Raw genomic sequence first — 13,875 nt, forward strand, 5'->3', positions numbered from 1 at the left:
TTACATACATTTAGCGAGCCGTTACGATATGACACGCTAGATGCCGAAAGATACGAAATAAGTTAGCTGTGTCCCTTGCCTCAAAGGGCCCACATTCTTGAGTGGCAGGTGAGGGGAGACAATTACAGCCAACGTGACCTGTGTTGTGATGGGCGATGTGAGGATCTGTAGGACCGCGGGGGCCAGGTACTGTCTCCCGCCAATCTGGGGAGGGAGACACAGGAAGGAAGGGCTGGGAAAAGTAAGAAAGGAGGGAGAGGGCAGATGGAGGGCGGGCAGGGTAGGAGGGGAAGCCTAAAGAAAAGGAGGTAGGGGGAAGAAGGATGGGAGACAGGGAAGACAGTCTGGAAACCAAAACGAGGAGAACTTCGGGTGTTTGTCACCACTGCGGGCCAAGCTAGAGAAATGGCTGGTATGAAATTTACCAGGACAGTAATTTGTCAAGAGAAACACCTCCCTAAGAAAATGCTATTATCCCATGAGAGGATTATCCTGGGGGGGGGGGGGGAGGGTTGGACAGAAGGCTTTTCAGAAATACCTCCTAGCTGGCTATCGAGAAAGTGCCCACCATTATTCTTTGCTCCCTTATTTATGGAGGTTAAATAAGAATAGGGCCATGGAGGAGCAAATTTGGGGGGGACCCAAGACGTAAATGGAGGTCTACAGTTTGTTCAGATTTTCCCTCGGAGCCCATTGTGTCTTCCCCTGTGAGTCTATTGGGTCAAGTATGTTGGTCCCAGGGGAAGTTAAATTGCCCCCAACCCCAGTTCATTAATTGTAACACATTAGTGGAGACAAGGTGTGGTGCTTAGGGAGAAAACCGCCCAAGGCAATCTTTCTAAATCTGAGCACCTACCCACCCCCCACTCCCCAGGCCCTCTGAAATGCGCGGAGTTCCTAAATTACAGGGGATGAGGTTGCCTTAAGGGCATCAGGCCCTGCCTGGGGCAGTGCTGCAAGTTCCCTTCCTTCCTGGGGGTGACTGTGCTTTCCCTGAGGCCCTTAGCAGGAGTCCCAGGTGAAGGAACAAACTGAGGATTGATCTGAAGCACACTCGTTATGTATCTGCTATTCTATAAAGCACTCATTGACTTCTTGCCCAAGGTGGCCTTGGAAAGGGCAGTGATGAGCCAGATATTTAGCAGGCTTCTACCAGAGGGGCACAGAAGTCCCCAACCAAGGACTGGCTCATAAAGGACTTCAGTGCAGTATGTCAGCCATTTTCTCCATTGGGACACGCTTTCAAGAGCCCGGGAAGATGAACGTTTCTGAGGTTTAGTTTAGGCCCCATGTCTGTAAGATGGGGGCAATTTAGATACGATCTCATTATATCCTCCCAGATAGTACTGCCCTGAGCTCCAGACAAGAGAAGTCCCCACCTCCACCTGTGCTTAGAGGGTCCCGCTTTGGCTCTCTCCTGGTGCTGTCCCTATTTGTAGGGCGAGACAAAGGGACCTGCCCAGAGCCTGTGCCTCTCCCAGACAAAAGGCCAGGGAACTAGAATCCCTAAGTACCTTATCCAAGCAGACCAAGCCTGTGTCCCTGAGAGTGGGTCTGTCCTAAGGGGCGACTACACCACTGATGTGCCCACCTTGAGGCCCAAGGGCTGTCCAAGAGATGTCTACCGATGGGGGTGTGACCAGAGCATGGGCTTGTGATCAGAGGTATCCACATTCACGATCACGGGGCTTCCCTCATCATCCATGACCCTCGTGACATAGACACCAGTTCATCGATTGGTCAAGTAAATACTTTGACAGCAGGGAAACATGGTGACATTGACTAAAAGCCTGCTCTGTCATTTTATATAACTCTCCCCCCTTATATAACGCTAAGATGATTATACCCACTTTGCAGATTGGAAAACAAAGCCCATGCTCTTAGTTCACTGTGCCAACATCTCCACTTGAACCTCTGCTCTCTGCGCGGATCCCTTATACTCTCATTATTGATGGAAAGTAATAAACTCGTCCCCTCTTGAGAGTTCAAATTTGGGTGACAACCCCTAATATACATGCATTTTTTTCATTGTTGTGTTAAATTCTTTTGATGAGAAAGGGATCCGCTGGGGGTCACATCAGCCGCTATGAATGAACCTGAGCAGAGGAGATACGTTTACACTCAGAAGGAAGAGCTCGGGAAATATCAGGAGCCCGTTCTGACCAGGACAATATTGCTAAACTTTCAAAGCGATGTTAAAGAAGTTTGGTTGCTGCTTCCTCCGAGAGTCTAAAACTGAACCTCTCATTTATGGACAGAAATGGAGTGGATTTATCTTGTAATTAATCCTCAAGACAAATCTTTATGTTCAAACACTCCCATTTTACAGATACGAAGGGCAAGGCTCGAATACGTTGAGTTCTTCCCAAGTTCCTGCACCCACACTATATTCGCTGCAAAATGACGAGCAAACCATCTGATACGATTTGTGTGGTTTGGGTGGAAACGCAGATGACCTCCCTACCGAAGAGACTTTTTCTTCTTCCGGTTCTGTTTATTTGCAAAGACGGGAAACCATCGTTAAGCACAGAATGACTGGAGTCAATCGCTTGACAAGGCGATCGGTTTCCCTCTGCTTCTATGTCTGCCTCTCATCTTCCAGGCAGGCCTGGCATAGCCCTCCCACAGCCAGGAGAAAGCTAATTCCTAAAGCAAGAGACAGGGACCTTGATGGCAGTGTTTCAGCTTTTCTAGACCCTTCCAGGCTAGGACTCTGACTCAGCAGCTGGCTGCCTTTCCCAGAATCCAACCATAAGCTAGCCCAGCTTTTCCTTAGCAGCTGACCCGGGAGTTTGGAGACAGACGTGCTGATGACATTATGGGCTCCGTGAGCCAGGCTGCTGCATTCAGACAAAGGCTACACGGACTTATTTCTCAGTGCCCCTGTGTGTGAGCCCTTACTGCTTGATGGTCAACTCGACCGACTGACCCACCCTAGCGTTTATACTGAGGCCAAAGCGAGGTCTACAGGCCGCGATGTGTGATGCGACCTGGCTAGCCAGCTGGCCAGGAGTGTGGTTCCTGGAAGCAACAGGCCCGAGCCTGTAATCCAGCGTTCTGAGTGAAAGAAAACTTCTTCGGCCAGACTGGGAGCAGAGGATTTTAAGACGCAGGAATAAATTGAGGCTTCACAGCCTGAAACTTCCCTAGAGAAACAGAAGTTAATGTGAAAGAGCCCTTACCTGTTTCTGGCAACGGGCAGCCCCTTTACAGGCAATAAAATATAAAGATGATCCCTCATCTTTAAAAAGCTCTGAGGGGTGGGGTGCCCGGGCGGCTCAGTTGGTTGAGGCCCCGTCATGATCTCGCAGTTCACTTGTTCGAGCCCCGTATCGGGCTCAGAGCCTGGGGCCTGCTTCGGATTCTGGGTCTCTCTCTCTCTCTCTCTCAGCCCCTCCCCTGCTCACACACACACACACACACTCTCTCTCTCTCTCTCTCTCTCTCTCTCTCTCTTTCTCTCTCAAAATAAATAAAACATTAAAAAAATTAAAAATAAAAAGCTCTGAGGGAAAATAAAGGGGAGGGACTGAGCAAGATGTTTTGAGTTTCTCAGAAAGGATCTCAGATTTACGGGCAAAGCTTTTTGTTCGTGTCATATAAATAGACTGCCCGTAAATGAATCCGATGCTTTATGCAAGGTGTAAGGGCGTATACGGGTGCCGGCATGTGTCTTTAAGACGGCACAGGCTTCTGAGTTCAGATAAGCCGAGTGAGGTCACAGCTGGTCCACAGCAGCTCATGGATCTTTCTCGGAGGCTGAGAAAAGTACAGCCAGTAATTAAAGTCATGTTTTCCATTAATAACAACAACAACAAAAAACCCCACCAGCAACACAACTCTGCATGCCTAGTTTCATACAAAACTTTCCACGTGAGAGGCAAATTTCATTGCCAAAAAAAAAAAAAAAAAGGTGCCTTCTCATCTCTAACTCACGTTAAGGGAACGTCTGGGGTTTACGCATCATGTAAATATGTCCATAAGCTTGGCTCCTCTTTTCTCATTTCTACATCAGCCACCTGGAACATTTTACAAACTAGAGGCTGGGTTCAACATATGGAACATCTTACCAGAATCAGCCTAAGAGCTGGTGAACTTCCCGATGACAGCCAGCTGCAAAGGGGCTGGAAAAACAGACCCGCCAACCACCAAAAACTACGGGACTCTGTGGTGCCTCCTGGTTATAAGCACAATTAGCTGCTTAAGTTTGAACTTCATCCGGCTGGACATTCGGGGCACAAATGCAACTTTGGCATATCAGAAAGAGCACCGGATGTAGAGTCCAAAGGGGGGTGGGGCGGGCGGTGGTCCTCGTTCTGGCTCTGTAAGTGGCCAGGCTGGATGAGGCTTCCATTGTGTCACCTCAAACCTTTTCTTCCCCATCAGCTACTCAGGGTGAGACAGGAGGGGAGCAGGTCGACACTGGGTGTTCCTAGTCCGGCTCTTGTGAGCAGAGAAGAGAATGAGAACAAGTAGGTCAAAGTGCTTCGGGGCCTTGAAAACATTACACACATGGCAGGGATTGGTGTCGCGGGAGGGCTAGGGAATCCCCGTCCCTTTCTAGGACCGGAAACGAAGATCCGAAAAATCCATGCCTGTGTTTATGTGGAAGAAAGGATTAGAACCCACCTATTGGATATCACTGATGAGGCAAAAGAAGACTTGTGTAGCAAGGTTGCCGGCTGTGTTGTTACCCTTATTAGAAAATTAACCGCAGGTTTAACCATCAAGTAATGTGGCTGATTTTTAAATAAACATACCTAAGCGGGCGTTGTCCTATCCTGAGTGGTGAGTAGTCACCTGGGCAGGGGAAACACTTATTTAAATTAGATTTCTCATCATCTGGAAAAAAAAAAAAAAGTAACTCCTCTTTTGGAATTGTTCCTAGAGCCTCGGGCATATTCTCTGGAATGTGCATGTCTGAGGGTGACAAATTTTTGTCCTTTCTGGATAATACTGATTTTTGTAAATAGCCCAAAGTTATTTGGCACGAAGGGTAGGTAAATGAGCTAAACCATACCATTTTTTTTTCACTGCAAAAAAGCTGTGACTGTAAGATAGGAGGCCTATCTTCCAATTCCAACAAAAGAGTTACAAGTAATTGATTTCAAGCATCGCCAGTATTACTGGAAAGGGCCCGTGTCCTTCCTGAAGTGACCACGTCACAGACGAAGAGCTATTTGGAAATGGATTTCTACATTTTTAGTCACAGCTTCGCTGTTTATCTCACAAGACTGTTTGCTGCCAGACCTTGGGTTTCCAGAAAGAATAGAGCATGGCAACTAATCAACCATTTTATCACAGCTCCTCTGGGGCATCAGAATCCGTCGTTTGCATGTGGCTAGCAGCAATATGTTTCCAAGGAATTTACATCTGGGGCCTCTGGAAATCTAGCACCCAGCAGATTCAGTTCTAACCAAGGACTCTGTACTCCCTTAGCCAGTTTGGATTTTCTTTTTTTAGTTACGGAACAATCTATCTGGAAATGAAAATAGCATTAATACCGTTACAATGTAACCCGAAGCAACTGCTAGAGTGGATTTGCTTCTGGTGCAAACATATACCTTAGGTTGTTATTTTAAAACGAACACAATCACACGTTCATTCATTGAACGTGGGACACTGTGGGTACCTCAGTGTTAAATGATGCGTTTTCTTTTACGGAAAATATTATTTTCCCCACTTCATTTTTTTTTTTTAATTGTGATAAAATTCACATAACATCAAATGCATCATTTGACTAAAGTATACAATTCAGGGCATTTAGTACATTCACGACGTTCTGCAACTGTCACCAATACGTAGTTCCTAAACATTTTTTTCTTCTTCTTTTTTTTAATGTTTATTTATTTTTGAGAGAAAGAGAACGAATGGGGGAGGGATAGAGAGAGAGAGGGAGACACAGGATCCAAAGCAGGCTCCAGGCTCTGAGCTGTCAGCACAGAGCCGGATGCAGGACTCAAACCCATGAACCGTGAGATCATGACCTGAGCTGAGTCGGATGCTTAACCGACTGAGACACCCAGGCGCCCCTAGTTCCTAAACATTTTCATCACCCCAAAGGAAACCCTGAACCCATAAACAGCCACTCCCCATTCTTCCCTCCTCCTAGCCCCTGGCAACTATTAACCTGCTGTTTCTATGGCTTTGTCTATTCTGGACTTTTCATATAAATGGAACCTCACAATATGCAGCCTTTTGTGACTGGCTTCTTCCACTTAGCATAATGTTTTCAGGGTTCATCTATATTGTAGTAGCATGTATCGGTCAGTATTTCATTCCCTTTTATGGGTGAATAATTCCATTTTATGGATATACCACATTTTTGTTTATCCACTCATCTATTTTTTTTTAATTTTTTAAAAATGTTTATTTATTTTTGAGAGAGAGAGAGAGCATGAGTGGGGAAGGGGCAGAGAGAGCAGGAGACACAGAATCCAAAGCAGGCTCCAGGCTCTGAGTTGTCCGCACAGAGCCCGATGCGGGGCTCGAACCCATGAGCCGAGCGATCATGACCTGAGCTGAAGTCGGACACTCAATCGACGGAGCCACCCAGGCCCTCCTATCCACTCATCTATTGATGGATATAGGGCGGGTTTTCTTCTTTGGGCTCTTCTGAACAGTGCTCTGTCATGAACACAGGTGCACAATTTTTTGTTTGAATACCTGTTTTCAATTATTTTTGACCTATAAGTAGAATTGCTAGTTCATACGTCAGTTCTGTGTTTAACTTTCTGAGGAACCACCAAACCTCTAACTCATTTTTTACACTTATAATTTCAAGGTGGCTTGACTATTAAATAGAAGCAGTTGGACCGCTATCGGCAAACCTCAGGCTAGGCCCAACGATGTCTCTCAGAAACACTGACCAGAGCCAGTTAGACTCGATCTGAGCCAACCAAGGGTTACAGGCAGGGCTTTGAAGAGCTTTCTCTGCTGCTCTGCATGTCACAACACGAACCAGCTGGGCAGGAATACCTTCCTGACTCCTAGACACCCTCCCTTCTCCATTATGCTGCACACACTTTTGGAAAAAGAAAAGCAACATGTTAACCACCTAACTTCCAGGCTTCCCTCCTGTTTTTGCAAATGAGTTCAGATCAGCATCTGGAGTCCGAAGAGACATGGTGCGTGGGGGCCACACCTGCTCCCCTGTCGTGGGCAGAGGTCAGCCGCGTCATGGTTGGAGAACAGGGCCTCCCGAACACTATTGAGACTAGAGAGATTTTTCCATCCAGGGTAGACTTTTACCGTACATTTTGCCGGAAGGCACCGCCCGGTGATTCTGACTCTATCAATCCATAGATTCTGGAGGTGAACCTATCCTGCTTTGTAGATTGTAGATTGTCCACCCTGCGGGCTTGGCCAGGACAACAGGACATAGTCCTACTATAGCCATGTTTACTGAAGCCTATTTACTGACTCATGAGGCTTCTCGGCCATGAAGCCAACTGGACAGCAAACTGATTGGCACTGATTTTCTAAATTTAAACCTGCCCTGTTTAAACCAGCCTCTCCGAGTGCTGACCTCTTAACCACAACTGCCTAACACAAGGGTGGCTTCTGAGACACAGGGCCCCAAATCAAGGAACGTTACCTTTGCACTGCCCAGAACAGCGACCGACCAAAACGGCTGTTTCCACTTGAAACTAAACACTGAGAATAAAGAAGCTGGCTTCCGGGGTCCCGTCTGCACAGTCTCTCTGCCACCCCAGCTGTCACTTGTCGCTCGTCCCCTGGCAGCCCTTTCAGGTGTCCGGGCCTGAATCTGCTGTTAGGACACAAAAAGTCCCTTGGCTGGTCATATCCTCTGTAATCTGGCAGGAAACCTAACATTTGCTAGCTCCAGTCCTAGGTCAAACAGACAGCTTATCTGCTTCCTTGTAGGGAAGAGTCTGCTTCACTGTGTCCGGTTTAGGGGGATTTTCACCATGACCTCACCCTCCTGCAGCTACCATCCACTGACTTCGGTGCGGCACGAATGAGGCATTAGCAACCCCTCCTCGCACATCTCAGAGTAACATCAACTCCAGTATCTGCTCTTTTGCGGGGTCTGAGAATGCCAAAAAGAGTTGGGGGCGTGGGGAGGGGGGCTGATGATGTGTGGGTATCATTCCAGGCTTGGGAGAGCAGGATGTCAAAGAAACCATCTCAAGAAAAGGCCCTAAAACCTTCCAGACTCGCGCCTGCTGCCTGAATAGCACCCCAGCCAGGGGCCTCGAAATCAGGCGCGCGAATCTTGACAGCAGGCGGCGGGAACGTAACCCAGCAGTGAGAGCCGTAGGAGAGCCCCAAAGGGCAGGGTCTGGGACCCGGTCTCCGGCCTCCTGCCTCCGGGCTCGGGCTCGGGGAAGCGGCCCTCCTGGCAGTCATTGGGCGCAGCTAATTAAAGGGAAACATAAAGTCGGGTTCCAAGCGCGCGCCCCGGCTGGCCAGAGACCACGTGACCATCCCCAGCCCCACCCCAACCCCCGCGCGCGCCGAGCGGCGGCCGCGGGCACCGGGGTTAGAGCTTGACTCGCCGGCCCATGGCTGGAGGCGGCGGGTTGGAGCGGGGTTGGTGGGAAGAGGCCTCGGCGTGCGTGTGTGCGTGCGTGCGTGCGTGCGCGCCCCCCGGGAGGCGGCGGGCGCGCGCACGCCCGGGGGCCACCGCCCCTCCTGGCCCCGCCCTCTTTCCCTCCCTCCCGCCCTCCCCGGCTCCTCCGGCCCGCCCTGCCCGGCCCGCCCTGCGAGTCACCTCTCTGGTTCCCTCCCTCCCCGGGCGCGCTCGGGCCGCCGCAGCGCTCCCCGCCCTCGAGCCTCGTAGCAGGAGCCGCCCGCCGCCCGAGGAGGAGGTGGAGGGAGCCGGAGGGGCCCGCCGAGGCGGCGGCGGCGGCGGCAAGATGGCGGACTTCCTGCCGTCGCGGTCCGTGCTGTCCGTGTGCTTCCCCGGCTGCGTGCTCACGAGCGGCGAGGCCGAGCAGCAGCGCAAGTCCAAGGAGATCGACAAATGCCTGTCCCGGGAGAAGACCTACGTGAAGCGGCTCGTGAAGATCCTGCTGCTGGGCGCGGGCGAGAGCGGCAAGTCCACCTTCCTGAAGCAGATGCGGATCATCCACGGGCAGGACTTCGACCAGCGCGCGCGCGAGGAGTTCCGCCCCACCATCTACAGCAACGTGATTAAAGGTGCAGAGCGGGGGTCGCCGCGGGGATCGCGGGCCCGGCCGGCGCATGGGGGGGGGGGGGGGCGGAGGCGGCCGGCGCGGGGCCGGGCACCGCCCTCGTTCGCTCCTTCCCGGGCAGAGGACCCGGCCCGGCGGGCGGGCGGGCGGGAAGGGGGCGCGCCCACCCTGGGCGGCGGTCCTGCCTGCCCGGGGTGCCCTCGACCCGCCAGGGGAGAGGATGCCCCGGGGCGCCCCGCTTTCCCCCTTGCCGTTCGAGTGCAGGTCCCCTGCACCCCCGCCTCGCCGCTGGCCTCGCCTCCGAGAGGGAAGTGCCTCGAGGTGCGGGGTGACCGCTCCCGTCTTCCACCGGACGAGGCCAGAAGACCCGAGGGCCAGCCCCAGACCTACACTCCCCCATCCCCCGCCCCGGCGCTGCCTGCCCAACCTCGCCGCCCGGGGTGGGTGACCCGAGTCACATGGGGTCGGGGCTGCTCCCAATTCCCTGCTTCCTTGGCTGCCTCCTAAGCAAGGGAGTTCTGGAACCGTCTCAGTAAGGAAACTTTTGCCTGAGACTTGTCAAGGGCGAAGGGTGACAGGTGGTGGGCCCTTTGGGGCAAAGATACGAAACTTCAGGGAGTCCTGGGTACTGTGCTGGCATCAGGAAAGAGTAAACCCATGCAGTTAGTCTGAAAAAATTAGCATCAGTGGTTTTTCGCCCCATTGTCACGGCGGGGCAGGATGTTTTGCCTGTAATCAGTATGCAACACGTCCCACTCTCCTTTTTGCTTAATAAGTGGGGGCAGGAGAGGGGGGGTTCCACCTCATTCTGTACTATTTAAATAAAACTGTGCCTTGGTATGAAGAATCTTTGGCCTAAAAAGTGATGCAAAGCCTGTGCAGGTTGAGTCAGTGAATCACTGTCGTCTTGGATCATAGACTCTGCTTCTGTTTGACAGCATTTTTAAAACTGAACTTTGCTCTTAAGTGAATTTTATTTCTGCACTTTCGGAGAATTGGAGAAGGTGATTCTTATTTCAGCGACAATTCTATTCCTTATTCTTAGTATCGAATATTTTGTACTTTTTATGAAAGGCATTTTGGCAGATTTGAGATACAGGGCCTGGTGGTTCAGGTGCATCAGGAAACTCCCATCTGGGTAGCAGTTGTACCGGAGTTTGCTACAGTTTTCAGCAGATTTTCAAGCAGTGTTTTTTCAAGTGGGATTTTTTGTTGTTGTTGTTCAGGAAGTTCTTAAGCAACTCCTTCTCAGTCACTCTTTTTTTCTTTTTTCTTTTTTTTTTCTTTTTCTTTCTCCCAGGATTGAGGAGAGGAAAACTTCTCCCCGGGAGTGGGGACCAAGGGGCAATGAGGGGAGAGGAGTCAGCTCTGAGCCCTGGTACCCCTGCAGCTAAGCTGTGTAAAACAGTTGTGTTTGTCCCATCTTAATGTTTAGCACAAAGCTAATTGAGGGCTCTTTCAAGGCTGCAGACTCCGCCTTGCCAGTCCTTAATTGAAGGTACCTTTGTATCCTGATGCAGCCGAACTTCTGGAATTATGTCAATAAATAGAGTCAACATAGTAACTGATTACGAGCCAGGTAAACACCTGGTCCTTGTTGTGCACCGGCTCCTGATGTGACCCTACTCTAACATTGGCAATGAGATGAAGTAAGTCACAAGACAGCTCCTTTTTTTGAGTTGGCGTGATTAGAAGGTGGACGGCAAAAACGGGTTTTCAGTTATCCGGACAAGTGACCCGAGTAGTGCCGTGGCTGTTAAGATAGATGGACCAAAGGTCACAGTGCAGTGATCAGAGATAACTCGGTTTGAATTAACCTGTGCGAGTTGAACGCTCTGTTTTGATACGCTTTTCACAGCTGCTCTTCTTCCCCGTTTGGGAAATCGAAGGCTTTCCCGTGACTTACCCTGATTTGAGGCTTGGTTTGGGAGTCTTTGAGTTTTGAATGTGCTCTTAGAAGACTGGGTGTCGGGTTAAAGCAGGATGCCTGGGGAACGAACGGAACTCTGAGTGATGATGTTTGATTCTCGACATTTCGTAAATGTCTTGTTGAGGGGCTCAGAAAATCTTAGCCGCAGTTGCTTCCAGAGCCTGCAGCATGATTTTTTTCCTTCACCAGCTCTGGTTCTCTTGTGACTCCCCTCTATTAAAACTGTGTAAAAAGTGATCTTATAAATTAGAACATGTTAAAATCCTTCAGAAGGAGCAATTGTGTGAATAGTGTTTGCTTTTCCAGGCTCTAATTTTAGGACTGTGAACAACCGGCTTTTTAAGCTCTGCAGGGTTGCGGGTGTTTTGATGTTGGTCTCGGTTTTTGGAGGAGGTAGGCCTGCAGTAGTTACGAAGTTTCAGAAAGTGATACCGGGATAGAACCGGTGAGAGTATCCAGTGGCTCCTGGCTCATCTTTTCCTTTCTTTTTAAACAAAGGTATGCGGGTGCTGGTGGACGCGCGTGAGAAGCTTCATATCCCGTGGGGAGACGACTCAAACCAAGTCAGCGGGGACAAGATGATGGCATTTGACACACGGTCCTCCATGGCGGCCCAGGGAATGGTGGAAAGTCAAGTGTTTTTACAGTATCTCCCGGTTATACGAGCATTGTGGGCAGACAGCGGCATACAGAACGCCTATGACCGGCGTCGAGAATTTCAACTGGTAAGAGATTTGTTCTTTTACGTTGTTCTCGATTTATTTTAGTGACATTTATCGGGAGCTGATTGTAATACACCTGTTTTCCCTGACTCCCACGACAAAAATGTACCCGTCTAGAATTTTAGCCTCAGAAAAGTTGGGTTGCTATATGGATGAGCTTCTGACTAAGCAAGATAAAAATAAGCTGAACTCCATAGAGTTGGTGACGCAGAGGCGTTTAATTGGTCATTTCTTTTCTTTTCGCAAATAAGATGATAGTGATTTTCATGGGTATTTTCTCCTCATTTTAGTCTCCTTTTGAAAATAATAGCGTCTCAATTGCCACAATGAAATTCATCCTCCTAAAAAATTGATCTTTTACTCTTGGACTGAGAGCTCAGTAACTGAACTGAGTTGTTCAAATGTGTCATTTAGACTTTGAAGGTACTCGTTTTATGATACAGGTTAATTAAACATATAAAGAGACTAAAGTTCTTGATAACATTTAAGTCATTGTGTTTTTTATGTATCTGCTTTCTCTGTGTGTTTTTTAAAGGTTTCTAAGCACATTTTACAGAATGTTTCTTTTTTTAAGTTTATTTTGAGAGAGAGAGCACAAGTGGGGGAGGGATGGGGTGGGGGGGAGCGGGAGAGAGAGAATCCCAAGCAGGTTCTGCCCTGTCAGCGCAGAGCCCGATGCGGGATTTGAATTCACGAACCGTGAGATCATGACCCGAGCCGAAATCAAGAGTCGGATGCTTAACCGGCTGAGCCACCCAGGCGCCCCCAAAATGTTTCTTTTTAAAAAGCAAAATAATCTTAGAATATCATAAAACTTTGTAATTGTTACCCAGCACTGAAGGTAGGGTGGAAAAGAAAGGATCTGATTGGGGTTAAAGGTACACAGATAATAATTGAAATCAAGTGTTTTGCAGTTTAACTGTGAAATGCTTTGATTGTATTCTGAGTTTTATTTGCCAAAGACCGGAGAGATCCCAGGAATAACAATCTAGACTGTATGCAGTTTGGAGGCAGTACAGATTTGAAGTGTTTTACCATAATATAATCAAAAAAAAAAAAGTGACAGTTAAAAGTAAAACTGCTTAGAAAGTGGTTCGATGATGTCATCGGCCTTAAAGTGATGCACAGTTATGGGTGTGGCTACAAGAAGATGTACAGCGAGGAGTCTTTGCCATTTCAGTTCATACTCAGAAGCCAGGCTTGGTTATTAAAAGTTCTAGAGATGTGTTCATGCTAGTTTTTTATACAACTGATACTGAATCTTTATTTTCTTTGAATTATGGTTCTCATGGGCTCCGTACAGCCTGAGCACTTGATCACGTACGTCTCACGTAGTTCTCGTCAAGAGTGTGTGTGTCTTGTCCAGTAATTTGTCCGTTAGCGGGAGGCAAAGCCTGTCTCACACTCTTGTTAAAATGGAGGAGTTGGCAACATTACATTTTGAAAATCGGGCATTTCACTTGACAAGTGACCTCCATCCAGCTCTCAGACTTGTGGCGGAATTTTGCCCTCTGGTTAGTATTTGTTCTTTGATAGCTGATGGTTCCTCCATACGCCCTTTTCCCGTCCCTTGTCCCCATCTCTCCCGGTTTAAGTGCTGCTTGCTCTCCTTCTTAATTCATTTTGTTGACAAGTCACACTTTCTCTCCAAGGTTTCTCAGGATGTTATTCATCCTTCCTGGTCAGGGAAAAAACATCCATCTTAAAAGCATATGGTTCATATTGGTTGGATGAATAAACAAACAGCTGTCCTCTAAGTTTTCTGTAGGAAAGTTCCGTAAGTCCATTTAATTGCAGTTGGGCTCCACTGACGCTTGAATCTGGACATTTACATCTTGACAGTTTGGTGTCACGACCGCCATGTCGTCCTGGTTGAGAAAGCATTCCTAAGTGTCCATCGTTCGGAATAAATCCCTAAAACTGCTCAGGACCCCACATGGTCGTGACTTGACCCAGCTGATGCTCTGTAGCAAAGAAGGCATCCAGCACAAGGAGAGACAAGTTCCAGAGATACTTCTTTTCCTCCTAAAAAGTAGGGACAGAAGAAAAGAGGACCAGGGAA

General features: G+C 48.9%; 1 protein-coding gene across 2 annotated transcripts in view; it reads left to right on the plus strand.

Annotated features, from left to right (window-relative positions):
• The first annotated feature begins 8,697 nt into the window (after positions 1-8,697).
• GNA13 (G protein subunit alpha 13) overlaps positions 8,698-13,875 on the plus strand; it is a 43,172-nt gene continuing 37,994 nt past the window's right edge. Inside the window, exons 1-2 of one of the 2 annotated variants that reach the window (XM_027048040.2) lie at positions 8,698-9,165; positions 11,590-11,816. In XM_027048040.2, the coding sequence (XP_026903841.1) occupies positions 8,883-9,165; positions 11,590-11,816 (510 nt within the window). In that variant the 5' untranslated portion in view covers positions 8,698-8,882. Of the gene's footprint in view, positions 9,166-9,335; positions 11,485-11,589; positions 11,817-13,875 lie in introns of those variants that run through there. The other variant, XM_053212806.1, reaches the window with a different exon arrangement.

Source organism: Acinonyx jubatus, chromosome E1, assembly GCF_027475565.1.
Source record: "Acinonyx jubatus isolate Ajub_Pintada_27869175 chromosome E1, VMU_Ajub_asm_v1.0, whole genome shotgun sequence".
Lineage (NCBI taxonomy): Eukaryota > Metazoa > Chordata > Mammalia > Carnivora > Felidae > Acinonyx > Acinonyx jubatus.